The 15,227-nt window shown below is 38.8% G+C and overlaps 1 protein-coding gene across 13 annotated transcripts in view; it reads right to left on the minus strand.

The window, feature by feature from the left end:
- The window catches only part of EHBP1 (EH domain binding protein 1), a 231,612-nt gene that overhangs the window by 31,731 nt on the left and 184,654 nt on the right, over window positions 1-15,227 (minus strand). For 5 of the 13 annotated variants that reach the window (XM_051616172.1, XM_051616178.1, XM_051616171.1 and 2 more), the window contains 5 exons: window positions 13,860-13,976; window positions 10,909-11,036; window positions 8,147-8,288; window positions 7,889-7,995; window positions 5,083-5,206 (listed from right to left, as the gene is read on the minus strand). In XM_051616172.1, the coding sequence (XP_051472132.1) occupies window positions 5,083-5,206; window positions 7,889-7,995; window positions 8,147-8,288; window positions 10,909-11,036; window positions 13,860-13,976 (618 nt within the window). The remainder of the gene's footprint in view (window positions 1-5,082; window positions 5,207-7,888; window positions 7,996-8,146; window positions 8,289-10,908; window positions 11,037-13,859; window positions 13,977-15,227) is intronic. The other 8 variants (XM_051616181.1, XM_051616182.1, XM_051616170.1 and 5 more) reach the window with 4 other exon arrangements.

Consider the following 15,227-nt stretch of genomic DNA (forward strand, 5'->3'; position numbering starts at 1 on the left):
CCATAAACAATGGCTGCATAGAAATGAAGTTTTATGCACATTCCCTTCTGTAATATGTCTGATATCAGTACACACTTGACAATTCTTGTTCAATTATCTCTATTATTTAATGCGCTGTGAACGGCTCTGTGTAAATAAAATTAACCACCCCAATTACTTTGAATTCATCTAGGGACAACGTAATAAAAAATGTGAAGAATTCTGTATGCCTATTAATCTAAAACATTACAGAAGCTTTCCCCAGATTTTCTTGTCTATATTTATTTTGTCTACATTTATTTTAGTGCACTGCTAATTCAATTACATTTACCATCAACGGTCAATCAGCAGCAGCAGAGGGGTTTTTTTATTATTTCATTAATCCTATACAGTACCACAAACATGCTCATCCATTGGTAAGGTACAGGATCTCATATGGAAAACACAAATACGCTTTTACTTGAATTTGGGAGCTTGCAGTTAATCAGAAAAACAATTAAAAACACTTCATACCCTGTGGTCAGATAACAAAATATCTGATAGCTGTAATTTTTTTTTCAAATAGTTGTTTTTGCAATTACTGAAAAAATACTGACTGAAAAAGAGCTAAATTTAGATTAGAGATTTGAAACTAGGCTGCTTTGTTTTTTATTTTAATTTTATGATGTGATAATTCTGCATTTTAATTGGCACTTGGAATATCAACATGATAGACACCTTAAAATACAATGACAGAAGAATCTGTAGTGGAGAAAGACACTGTCAGAAGTAGAGACAAAACTATTTTAGCCATAACAAGTTAGACCCAACATGGGTAAGTACCATCCTGAAGAAAGCAAGATAATCCTATCCCACTCATCACTAAATGTCAATAGATGAATTGTCATTCTAATAGATGAAAAAAGGAAATAAATGATATTAGATTTTACACTCAAACATACAACTCACTCCTCTTACTTGAACCTCTGTGCTATATTTTCTTTAAACACTTGCATCCACCACATTTTTTGTGACAGGATATTTCATATGGTATATGTTGCAAAATCCCTTCTGTGTAGGTTACTCTTATTTCAAGGCAACGAAGCACTGATTCCCCTCACAGCTTTGCAATGTAGCAGTAAACTACATTTCACTGGAACAAGGTGAGATTATATTTTCATTTTAAGTGCAAAGACCAAAGACAGAGGTTACGACACAAGTGACATAAATTACTGGATATTAATGAAAGTGTGACTATTCGGATTCAAATGGAAATCAGTAACACAGGAATTTTAATAACTTGTATTTTTTCACACATCTCAGAAAAGTGTTTCTAGTCAAATCATGAGCAGCTGGCACTGGAAATGCAAAGCTTCAGCCAGTTCCAAACTCCTTGCCTGGCTGACGAACTTTGAAAATATCAGCTTCCCTTTGGCAAAGAGCCAGAACCTCAGCCAAAAAGGCTGTCTTGCAGGGCTGGAAAATGGCTGTGCATGGGCAGATGAGGGCCTGGGCTCTCTTCCTACAGCTCCATTTCCACTAGATGCCCTTTTCCTAATGTAGGGCAGAAGACACAATGGCAGCAGGGGAAGGATCCCTCTGCAACCCAGCTTGCATCCTAGCGATTGGACTAGAGAGCATCATGTCGGGGACTCCTCTCCTCATGGTCCATGGCAGAAAGGAAGTGGGGCAGGGAGAATCACCAAGGTCCACTCCTTGCAGCTACCCACAGCTACAGGTGCCGTAGTAGAGCTAGGGTGGCATTTTCAAGCTTGTATTTGCAATGTAAGTGCCAAAAACTTTCACTAAAAAGTAAGTGAAGTGTCTACCAAAGTCAAACAGCACCATGCGCCAGAACCTAAACGAAGAACATACATTGTCTATGCTTACAGCTGCTTCCCTTTGGGTGAAAGCTATGAATTCTTCCACATTTCCCAAAGCGTGCATTGTCTGGGGGTTAGTCACTACATCTTTCTGGTCTTACCACTAGCCCCTAGAAAGGAAATGCCCCCCTTCAGTGGGGATTTCAGTCCAGTCCCCAGCAGACACCATGGGGGTAAGCAGACCACGCTCTACCTTCTTCTTAAATTTAATTTCAAGGCAATCACTGAGTCATGATGGGAGTCTCCCAGTCGTTTCATTTATCTTTGATGTTTTTGGCACATGTGGAAATAAAGCTGGAAATCCCCAATACAAAATGTGTTCCTACACTGATGGGGACAATCATCCTGCAAACATTCATTAGGACAACGCAGTGTAAGCCCTTCCCCATAAGGTGTACAAACACAGCAGCCTGATTCAGCTGTTGAGGAATAAGGTCGGCAGAGGCTTCTGTTTGCCTGGGGCTCTTCAGTATTACAACCCCAAGCAGTACAAAACTAAGAAAGAGATGTGTTTAAAAGAGAATGCTAATTATAAAACAAATTCATTGGTCGTTCTTGTTCTCAATGTTGTGTTTTCAGGATCCTTCCACTACCCTTTCCCATGTGACCTCCTGGTTCCTAAAGCCTGTGCTTTCAGAAAAACCAAATATCACAAAACTTTTCAGCACACCTCTGACAGCTGGCAGCATTTTGGGTTTCTCATCTTTCTGGTATGTACCAACACCTAGGGGAGTATTTGCAAAACCCCAAGAGATTATTATCATCAACAGCCCTTAAGGGCTTTTCTAGCTATCACGTTTCCTTCAAACTTGGCTTTATAGACCACTTGGGGGTCCATGGCAAGCTGGCAGGTCACAAGGTGTTGACTCATCTTTTTTGTTTCCAGATTTGTCTCTCACTCAGGCGAAGCAGCCAAGACCCTTACAGAAGAAGCTGGGACGAAGACAGAGGCACAAGCTGCTTATTTGTCAGTATTAGGAATTATTTCCTGAAGAGAGGTAGGAAAGAAAAACGAGTGCCATCCTAACAGAGAGAGCCACTAATGAGACGTGATACAGCAGCTCTTCTGAAGCAACTGCAGTAGGTACCAGAGAGGGAGTGAAAAGGAGCAAGCAGCTGAAGAGCTTGCAGGAAAGCAAGGCAGGTGGAAGGGAACTGCACATGGGCCACAGAAACAGAGCTGACACAACAGCATTTTAAAGGCATAGCAGAAAGAGTTGTTCCGATTTTTTTTCAACTACCATATCACATTAAGGATGGTTAAAAAAACCAAACCCTCCTAATACTTCTTTTCCATGTAAGCAATTGCAGTTGCTGCTACAGAGATGATGTCTGACAACAAATGGGATATTGATTGGTAGGGGAGGTGGTACATGAGATAGGCTCTCTGTTAAGATGTGAATCACAGTTAGAGAAGTTTGAGAATCCCTGCTTTCAAGGCTATAAAGTTAACTACGGGTAAGAAACCCCATTTTCATATGTTTTCTTCTAAATTGTGTTTGTAAGCTGAGAACATAAGTAGGATCTTTATCAAGAACTTGTCAAGTAATTTGTTTTAAGTTAAAACCTGAATACTCAGGAAATTATCAAGAATATAAAACTAACTTTTTTATTGTGGCTACACCACTTTTTATCTTATCCCCAGTAAAAGAAGAAATGTGTATTCATTAGTATTCCTGTTACAACCCTTACAGCTACACTCTGTGTGTTACACTCCCTGTTTTATGCAGGACACTTAAAAGAAACATCATCTCACTGTATGTGTGACATGAAGAATACTGCAACTTTTGTCATACTTCAAAATACAAGAAATTAAGAAACATAAGAAATGTAAGAAATCTCTTTTTTAAATTAAATGGCATAAACAAAATAATAAAATGGTTCTTAGAGTTATAAAAATCCCAAAGTACTATGCTGATGACTCCATGTGTATCTAGAGGTGGTATTTGGAGTTCCTGTAAGACTTGTGAAACATTGTACCGGCTCTTTTGTGCAGAACATACATTTCACAAATAAAAGTACACAAGAAACTGCAGGATAATGTACACACATTTTCTCTAACTAAACGGCTAAAAGTCATGTAATGCATTTGAAAAAGTACTTCAAAAGACCATAACAGGTAAATGTCCTACTAAAAAAGCATTCATCCAGGATGCAAATAGTTTCTGAGTTGCATGTTTTTGTAAAAATGTTTTAAAAAGTCAAACCACCTGGACACATGAGAAGGTAAATATATTTTAAAAACCATGCTAATATATAGACTCATGTGGCAAGCTCACGCACTTCAAAGTACTGAACTTTATCTAAAGTCTATTCATCTGCACATCGAAACATAACACTGGATTAATGTCTACTTCAAAATATTTCAGTTACAGCCAGGCTGCAAGTTTATAACATCACCTATACACAGAACTTATAAAGACAATTTAACCGCATAGTAATTTGCACCAACTAACTTTTTTTTCCCCAAAGGACAGGAAGAACACTTTTTTTGGAACTATGATATTACTTCTTTTTGACTTATCAAACCACCATTTGTTTACAACTAAACCTCCACATTTCTGATGACCATCGGCATTTAATATCCATCTAACATATATCCCAGAAGCCGAAATCACCACACTTTTAACAAAAAATCGCCCATCTCCCTTAATACTTTCAACTGCACCTACGACACCAAGTACTGCAGACTTTAAAAAACCCACTCTCCTGAAAATAAATAAATAAATAAAAAAAAAAATTGTGGAGCATCAGTAACCAGATAGTATTCTCAAATTTCATTCATTTGGTCAACAGAGCCTTCCCCCATGTACTGTGCTCTGTTTCATGCAGTACATGGCTTTAGCTGGCCAAATCTTTTTTTTTTTTCCTATTTTTTTTTCCCACCGAATCAGTAGAACAGTGAAGATCTTTCTTTTTTTTTTTTTCCTTTTTTTTTTCCTTTTTTTTTTTTTTTAAGCAGTGGCATATCAATGAGGCACAGATGTGTATTCCAACTCTGCATGGATGAGCACACTGTTCAATAGTGCTGGCTCACACGGTATCAGGGCAAGTTATCACTTCCCATGAAGGCACTCTTATCACCAGGGCCCAGAGAGGTGGCTGCAAATCGCAGCCTTTTTATTTTCAAGGCAGTTTTGCTGAACATTCAGGCTTCAAAGATTCACACTTCCAAAACTCTATAAGAGTTTGTGAACGCTCAATTTGCCAAAACTGTTTACAGTGTAATTGGGCACCGTACCTGTGTCCATGAGATAGCGAAGGCGCTTCTCCACCAGCGCGGCACGGGTGTCAATTTGCTTTTGCTCATTCTCTAGTGCTGCCAATTCTCCTACAACATACTGACTGGTGTCTTTGAACCCTTTCTGTTAAAGAGAACAAACAAGAAGAAAAAACATCACTTGTAAGTTGCATTTTCCCTTTCCACAAACACTTAGTAAGGTACTTACCTAAACAACCAAATATCATGCTTGCTACCAAAAAGCCAACAGTTACATTTCATAAACTTTACAATTTTGCCAAATGTCCTTACTTGTTTATTAAAACACCCCATTTTTTCTTTAGGCAACATTTGATTTTGCAATTTTTCACTACCTGGCTGGCTTTTTGAAATTCTGCTAATTTATTTCTAAGTACATAAAAGCTGCTGTAACAAAGCATAATGAAGGGAAATGTAATCCAAATAAAGCACTATTTAACATGACATTTCTACTCCATTCAGGTCTTACTCAATTTTAAAATGCTAACTTTAGGGGCTAGAAGAACTAGCACAAGAGCGTCTACTGACAATTAAAACGTGGGCTTTTGAGATTAAAACCAAACCCAAAACAAGCTCCCTGACTCGTTTAGCTCCTCTGGATCATCTGTAACACTCATGAGCCTGGGCTATCATGCCTCTCTGGGTTTGTCCGATTGCAGATAATTGCCCCACTTCATGGTGATCTGTAAAAATACTAATTACTCAAACTGTGCTTCTTATCCTTAGAAGTGGTGACAAATGGCACTGGGCAGATGCTTGGGTGCACAGGGACTAACTTGGAGATGTCCTGCCCCTGCACAGGCTCACACCCAGCCAGGAGGAGGCCCTGGGATGCCAGGTTGATAAATCCTGTTGAACCTTACCAAGAAAGCTGTGGAAACACTAACGAGTCAGGTTTCCCTCTTGTGCCCTATAACTTCTCAGCATTGTGCCACAGATGACCACTGAAACCTCCAAATATTCCCAAAGCTGCTTGGCTCTCTCACAAGGAACCTGAGAACTATCATTAGTACCTCTAGGTTATTCTCATCTGGCTTAACAACTTTCACGGTATTTTGGCTGAGCAGAGTCATTATGGGCTGTATACAATGCTGAAACGTCACTCCTGAAGCATGTTTTTGCATAGTTTAGGAAAAAAAACATTACTCCTTCTGAGTAATCCCATCCACTTCTTCCTGCTACACCTGCCCCAGAGCTTTGGATAAACTGGGGAAAAAAATCCAAACCAAATAACTGGCAAAATTATTTCATGTTACATCTGCACTCTGTAAAGGATGCAACTAAAATCACTGTCCTTTGGGAACAGAAAAATATACAGGCTTTTAAAATGAGGCTTATTTCCCTACTAGAGGCTAACTTGTTGCTGCATAAGGGTGTCAGATACTTTCGCTAAGCATTTTCAATTGTTTCTCTGTAAATGTGTCTGAAATCATTAATTCAGCTTCATATTCAGCCAACAGGTAAAATAATCACAGCAGCACATTATTTCGAAAAAAGACATATTCAAAGTGAAGGCTAATGACATGGTTTAGCTCCTAGGTCCAGTAACAAGCTCAGAACTTTGAAATTTGGGGTATCTGAATTTAAGCATTATTATGTCCCCATTAATTTGGTCTTTCTCTTCCTACACAACAGCCAGCAGTATCAGCTCTAACGGCAATCCTTCTTCTACCTGTTGTATAGCCAGAAAAACAACAACAAAAAAACTCCCTGAGAGCAGTCCCTGATGAAGAAAAAAGTCAGTCTGGGGAGTTGAGATGATGCACAATATATTGCCTTTCATCAGTCATAATTAATTGAAAATTGTATGAAAACTTCCCTAATGTCAGCATGCATAATTGTTAACGATTGTTATTAGAAGATGAAAAGAAATGCTGTGTCAGGCTGAAAGATCCCAAGAGTTCATGTGTATCATCTGCATATATAATGTGAGCTTACTGTGCCAGGCCTTTTCAGCTCTGCAAAAGTACAACTGGGCTAAAAATAACTGGCTCATAAAAAGTTTGATGTTTTGGTGTAGACACAACAGTGGTACAAAATCACTACTCAGCTCTAGATTGCTTCAGCAAAATCAACAAATGTGTTTAGATAAGTCATGGAGAGCAACAAACGACCACCATCAAAGGCTGTGTTGTGTTTCCAGACAAAAAAAATCAGGTTAAAACTTGTTCTTCCTGCTTCTGTCCTGCAGCTGTCCATCAAAACCAGCTTTCTCCCTGCGGTCTATCAAATATTTCCCTCACAAATCAATTTTACACATGATCAGCCCATACCCCTACTGAGCTGAACCTCCCCGTTAATTAAGTGAAGAAATTACCATATATATTATATTAATGCAAACATCATTCAGCTAGTAATTCACGGCTGATCTGGATAATGGAAAGGTTGAACACCCATTAACCCAAGCCAACAAAATGGGTTGGCTGAGAAATTCTAGCAGGTCTCATGTGACTCTTCCCTCTAACTGCAGCTCTGCGGTATCTGCTATTGTAATAATTAAAATCCTCCCGGTAGATCAATACTGGAATCTCTTTATGGGAAGTGCCCTGATGGAAATGTCTCAAGGAAGCTGGGGCTGTGGAACTCTGAAAAATTCATTTTTTTTATCTGACAATTATCACCACACTGCAGACTAATTCAACAGTGCACCCCTCTCACTCTGCTTTGAATGCACTGGAGATTGACATCTAAAAAAACCTAACATCTCATTTTAACAAATAAAGGCACTATTTCCACATACAGTTTGGAATTATCAGCAATCATGAAACCAGACAAAAAATTAATATACATTAAGCACTTCATCTTCTGATGGCTTCCTCTGAGTCTCAGTTATCGCAGCCTTCTCCTCATTTCCTCTCTTTGTATCTTCCTGTATTGATCTCTGCCTTTTCATCTCTTGAAAAAAAGGGGAAAGACATGTAAAATTATTATAAAGCTTGATATTTACGTATTGAAATGTGGACTTACATTATCGGGTTTTCATATATTTATTGTTAAATATTATTAAATCATAAGATGGGAAAACAGGTTTTATATTTTCTCCTACCTGGTCTGCTCTCGACGTATTGACTGAAGGACTGGAGCTGAGTTTTTCTGACGCTAGAGTCCTTGCTGAACACAACGGGATTTCTAAACCGTTCTGCTGCTTTTTGTAATCGCTCAGCACGATGTTCCTCTGTTCCATTCTGCTAGGGGAGAAAACCAGACACACAACAGTTTCTTTTGTTTACAAATGGGAAGACACAAATTCGAAAGGTACGTTTCAGTGAGGGGACAGGGCGCAGCTTTTGCAAAGCGGATTTCACAACTCAGGCTGCGGGTTTATATAGGTTGAAAGTATCAGCTGCAGAAAAAAAAAAAAGGAGGAGAGTGATTAACTTTTTTTTTTGTTTGTTTAATATGTGGCTTTTTTGCTATGTGGGCACCCTCCTGCAGGACTCTCTACTTACTTAACAGCCAGACCTATTAATTGTGAATGGCGTTTGCCAGTGATGCCAATTTTAAATGAGAAATCAGTCCTTTGTAACTTTGATTTGCCAAGTGCTGCGCCTGCTGCTGTCAAGTAACAGCGTCTCTACCCCTGAACACGATCTGTATCGTTTTAAAAGCATGTTCCCTTTAGCCTGTCTCCCTGCCCCGTAAAGAAATCTGTCGTTTTCTGTAGTCCCACAGACTTGTATGACAAGAAGAACTAGTTTCTAATTTTATGCCCATTGAGATAAACCACTAATGCTGGATGAAGGCTAAAAGGTAGGATTATAATACTACCCCACTGAACTGCATTTCATCAGCTATAACTTTCCAAAGCCAGATTTGTAAGTAAGCCCTTTACAGCTAAGGAAACTACAATTATCTTTTCCAGGGCTTCCTATGTTAATACTGGTAACAAATTCAAATGGTTCTATCAACACAAAATATCCCAGAAGACTGAACCACCGCAGTGTGTGGAAACTGCAGATACCGAGGTGCTGTGTACCAAACAAATATTTCATTTTATACCTAATCTTTTATTATTTTTATTAAGTGTTTTGAAAGTAAATAGGGAAAGGCTAAGATGCATGACTAATAGCTAAGCCTGCTGAATGCTGAAACTGGTTATCAAAAGCTACCAAGACTTTGCCCTTCCTCTGCATTGAGACAATCAGTAATGAGGGAGTTCTCCAATGGCCTATTCTCTAGCCTCAAGGAGGCCGGGGATACACAATCCCCAAGGGAAGGTAACAGTTTATCCTTTTCCACAAACACAGAATGCCTCATTTAGAAACGTGTAAACTGCATTTTATTAAAAAACAAATCCACCTCAATGCTGAGAGCTCCATGAGAACAGATGGACACCATATATTCCTTATAATGCTCCTTTCCTACTCTTCCTTAGAAAGACGTACACAGAGATATAGTTCTGTGCAACTACCTTAAAAAAAAGCAACTCCTTCACAGAAGCTTTTCATAAAGAGAAATACCATTTTTGGCAGGTTAGGTGATACCAAATTACCTCACAAGGCAGCCTGTGTGCCGTTTGTCGCATTACGCTTAAAAAACTATCACTCATATGCTCTGGATGACTTCTCAGCTGCACTAATCAGGTGGTTATGATTCTGGTTAAATAAAAGGTGTTTTCTTGTTATTAGCACAATAACCATCTGACAGCCTACACCAGAGTCTTTACCAAAATAAACAAACATGACTAATTTTTTAGGCCTGGCAACATGCTAAAATATCAGTGTGATTAGCCAGTAAATCCCATTTTAAGAAACCTTTTTATGACTGGGGACTTCTGCCACTTTACAAATGTATTCCTCTAAGCCCACTAATTCAGTTAGCCTTTTCAATACATTGTATTATTCCTGGGCCAGCTTCATTTTGCATTAAATCCACTGCAGAAAGCTAAATTGAACGCAAAAATCAGACTTGATCCAGGCTTCCTTTTGTTCAAAGATAGAGACCGAAAGTCCTCTGCTGCTGCCACACACTTTCATCACCAATTTATAGGAACCGACAGTGTAAGGGAAAAGCAATGAAAGTCATTGTTTTGGGACTTCAAAGCATCTCTGTATCTGGGGAAGGAAATCCTTTCAGTCAGCAGTGCTTTCCCCCCAGACTGCAGGTGGGTGAAAAGTTATACCCAACTGGAAGTGCCCCAGAGCCATAGGGATATTAATGACATACAGGGACTATTTAAAAAAAAAAAAAAAAGAACACAAGGGGTATAATTAAGAAAACGAAATGGAAAATTAATTGGTGTGTGCTTTATGCTGAAGTGGTGAACATTAAGAATAGGCAAAATGACTGCATACACTGCATACTCGTGTATTTTTTTTTTTTCTCAGAAGCACTCGTAGTCAAGCATCCAAGTATCTATGCCATTGAAGTGTACCACGGCTTAATTTTAACGGAGAGAAAACAGAAGGTCCAGCTTGGGTGGGAAGCAAATGACTCAGAGTCCAATCCTTCTCCTGTTAAAGTTATGGAGTCTTGCTGCTGATTACACCAGCAGCAGGATGGAGCCCTTGCTGCATTTCTGATTTAAGTGAGAACCCGAGCAATAAGAACTGAGAAACACTTCTTGTATCTCTTACACCAATGACAAGGATCAAGATTAAAAAAAAATAATAAATAATTAAAAAATCTGTTGATTAATCAACAGCAAAACAACTCCGTGCATTGCAAACTACGCAACTGCACTGCCATGAAGATTTTCTGCATATCTTACTGGAAGGACTCAATAAGAAATAATTTTCCTCGTCACAAAGTACAAATCTGAAGTCGGAATACACAGGTACTGAGACAAAAGCATTAATCAAAACTTACCTTAATGTCTTGCTCTGAGCTTTCAGTTACAACTTTCTGAGCAGCACTGGAGAGTGAATTTGCCACCTGTGGCTGAGTTTCTAGGAGCTTCTTCAGCTTCAAATCCACCAACTTACTGTTTTGTTCTGCTAAATATGCAAATACCACACACAACAGGGTGAGATGCATTTAAATGCAGAGTAGCAACAAATGGCTTTAGCAATTTAAAAGGTAGATTTAATTCACTTTGCTATAATTTCAAATTAAAAAAGTAAAAACTAAAAGGATTTTTCTTTTGGTGATTTGGATTGGCATACATTTGTGTAACACACACAGATAATGCCTAAGTTCTCTCAAATAAATGTATGTAGTACTCAGCTGAACAAGTGAACGTGCTTGAAGACAGTAGATGAAAAAACACAGGAAGTAGACAATGTTTACTTTAAGTTACTCCCAACCCATACATACCTATACTTTGGTATAAAAACACACTTAAAGAGTAATTTATTTTAAGATGACATGTAACAATTTATCATATATTCTAAGTACTGATTGCCCCTCAAGTTTATAAACTACTAGTTCATCCTAAGACACAGTTTCTCAATGTTAAAGTTTCAGTATCAAAAGAGGCAGCTTTCTACTTATGTTTTACTCTGATTTATAGAATATGTTGAAGATGTGAGAGCCATAAAATACTTCATACTGCATTGAGAGGATCGATTGAAAGTCTGCCAAAGCCCCCACATTTTTTTTCATCAGTTTTAACAGCTTGGATCTGAGCCCCAAGAAGTAAGAGTTGAGAATTTTACCTCCCAATAATGCTCATTCTGTACGTGACCATTGACTATGTGAATTTGTAACATACCTACACACACAGTTACCTACATATATACACATAATGAGAAAGGTGTTAATAACAAAGCACAGGGCAGATCTATGGAGCTAATCCTGGGTAGGAAGGAAAAATAACAATGCCACAGAAGCCCCCAGACATACTCTACATGCAGCACCACATGAGAAATCGCCCCTGAAGTGCAGTGAATGCAGCATCACCTGCATATATCATGCACATACATCTGGGCCTTGGGTCAAAGACAGAGACAGCAGCAGTTTCTATGTTTTCCTGTAGGCACAGCCTGAGTTTTTTGCTGCATGCTGATAGCTTCTTGCTCATGTGGGAAGTGCAGCTGTGACTGTTTTGCCACACAGCTCCTTCCAAGGCTTGGAGTGCTCCCATTCATGTTAGTCAAAATATTTTTGGCATGCTGGCAATCAAATAATGCCTGCCTCCAGTAGCAATGGTCTGGGTTGAGTTATGACGAAAGATAGTTTCCCTTTCCTCTGGTACACCCAGTCAGGGTACCCTTAATTGAGGCTCACATGTAAGCACACGCTCATTCTTGTGGGTTTATATACATAAACATCATGTAATAACTATGATATAAGAGGTTCACATTTTATCAGATATTCACAGCAGCATATGGTAGCTGTACTGACAAATACAGACAGATGTAATATCTAAAACCAACAACTGGCAGTAAAAAATGATGAAGCACTGGGAAGTGGGTTTGCATTTCTGCAAAGGTATCTCTCAAGAAAAACGGCCCACAGAAATAAATGTTGGTAATTCACTGGGGCTGTGTGACAGGAATAGTCATTTAATGATTTTCTAGATCTCCTAAAATGAACCAATATTTCTTGGAAAATTATTTGACAGGACTCTGCTGTAAATTAGTTTAATTCAAATGCCAGAAACACTAAATATTTTCTTATGTGTTTGGAAATCCTCCAATAAAAAAGGACATGACTCAAACCTTTGCGTTCAAAAAAGACTAGAAAGACCTATATACACCTTATTGTCAGTTTAATTTACAAAGAGCAAACTCTAAATGAAGTCTTTTGGTTTAATATATTATGGGCTACAAACTAGGGTCCAGTTGTCATGGGTAGAATCAAGTTAAAGGATGCTGTAAGAAGTTTTCTGTTGCAGTGCCTTTATCCCTCTGCTTGCCATGCTTCTCTGGGGTCAAGCTGACTTGTAGGGAGCAGAAATGCCCTGGCAGAGAAACACACCATGCTACAAAGAGGCTCTCAGCAGCCCCCAGGGCTGCTGGTAACAGACAGAATTGTACAGAGAACAAACTTCTTCCGCAGTTCTCTGTGAGCTGGGGAGCCCCTTACTGATGGGCAATCACCTTCACATCATTGATGCTCTAGCCCCTTTTTAAATAAGCTTCTCCCTTGTAGGATCCTGACATATTTATTGTCTATGGAGGAACCTGAACTCCAGTTTGGCTCAATTACAATTTTTGAAAGGGGAAATGCCACTACTGTGATTATTACTTGACTGTGTGTGCTAAGGTTATACAAGCATTTGTACAAGAATACAAATGCTTTAAAATGTGTTATTAAAAACCTATTACTTGAACTTCGTAAAGTAAAAAGGACTAATTCTGTTCAAATTTGTATCTCCACATCTCCACTGGAGCAACAAGGTGTAACAAGAAGAACTGGTCCTCAAGAGGGGAACCCGAGGGATATCAAACCTACTTGGAAACACAGAGAAGTGTTTCCTCCTCTTTGCTAAGCACAGGGACCAGGATGCCAGTGAAGAGAGCAGCAGCTGTACTCACCCACACGACTGCTCACTCCACTGGCCTGCCTATTTTGCTTTGCTGGTAGGGTGCTTTTGGGCAGCTCTGCTTTACAAATCTGGCATGGGGTACCCTTCCCCATCAAACAGCAAAAGACATTTAAATCTGCCATTGTTGAAAATAGTTATTTTGTTGCTGGTTTTAAATTTAAACTAAACATCAATGCAGAATATTAAAGAAGAATAGCATTAGGGTTTAGAAGACCTGAAAAGGCACAAAGGAATAAAGCTATGACAGAGAGAAGTAGCACATCAGTACATATACGATGATGGAGTGTTAGTCATGCAAAATACACAAAATAGCCATTATTTAAATTACCCGTTGAATCAAGGTCATTTTCTAGGTTAGTAAGCTCATCTCCACCTCCAGTAAAAGAGCTTTCAGGAACCTCCTCGTTAGTATCTATCTCAATATTATCATCATCCTCATCCTCATCTGTAGGAACATACAGCATCAAGGTTAGTATTTTCTTACATACATGCACCATATCACTAAAAAAACTATAATGAATGCCTGAGAGAACAAGCTGAGTTATAAAAACGCAAATCATTAAATAAGTCTGGAAGGTGATTTAACTCTGTTCACTCATGGATTTATCTTTAAACTGATGTAATTCAGTAAAAACACAGGGGGCTCTGCTGGAAACTACTGCTACAATAAAGGTAGAACCTGGCCTCAACAGTGGCTGCTCTCTGTGCTGAATCTCTGGGTGACTCTGAAAAGCACATGTGTTTTTCCTTATAACTCAAGCCCAAATAATTTCCACTAGGCTCCCACCTCTCTGTAATGCAGTGGGCAGAAGGCAGCACACGGCATGTTTGGATAGGTCTGTCCAGCAGAAGAAGTTGGGAGCTGAAGTCCCTTGGGAAAGGCAGCAGCTCCAGATGCAGGAGTTCCCAGCTTGCTGGGACTTGCTACTCTTTACTTGGCACAAAATATCACAGACCAGCGATTCCTGTACCTTGCTTAGGTGTTAGTGTCTCCTACCACTTCTGATACAAGGAGGAAAACTATCATTTGGAACATCACGCTTAGCAAGCACTGATCTCAGGTATAGCAAGAGCACACTCACAGATTGCGCTCTTACTACACCACTTTGAATCAGCATTGTTTTTAAGCTATGCACATTTTAAATAAAATAATAGTTGTAATTATACTTTATATTTTTATGGGATCTTTCTACTGAGTTTCTCAGAGCAGCTTATGAATATCACTTGTAAATGAGCCCCACAATGTTTTATGAAGGAGGCGATTATTATTATTATAATTACAATTACGATGATGATGTAGGTAACTTATGGCACAGAAAGAGTAACTAACCCAAGGAAGATCAAATAGCAAGTGCTGAATTGTGAAGCAGATTCCAGAAAAAATTCTGACTCACATTTTCAATACAAATATATAATGAAATTAAAGTCCATAAAAGCTAGATTAGTACCTTCAAAGCATGTAGTCGCATTGTATTTACTTACTTTTAAGTCACATATCAAATGCTATCTACACTTGTTCAGACTTATACTAACATTTTTTCCTAGCTGTGTATGTGTGCATGCATGCAAAAATGACAAACAAGAGAAGCCTGGAGTGTGTCTGGAGAAAGAAGACACATATAGCAACTAAAGGAACCTTAAAACACTTCAAGATATGAAAAGGTACTAATTATAATTACATTGGTACATGGAAATG

This window comes from Apus apus, chromosome 3 (assembly GCF_020740795.1).
Source record: "Apus apus isolate bApuApu2 chromosome 3, bApuApu2.pri.cur, whole genome shotgun sequence".
NCBI classification, from domain to species: domain Eukaryota; kingdom Metazoa; phylum Chordata; class Aves; order Apodiformes; family Apodidae; genus Apus; species Apus apus.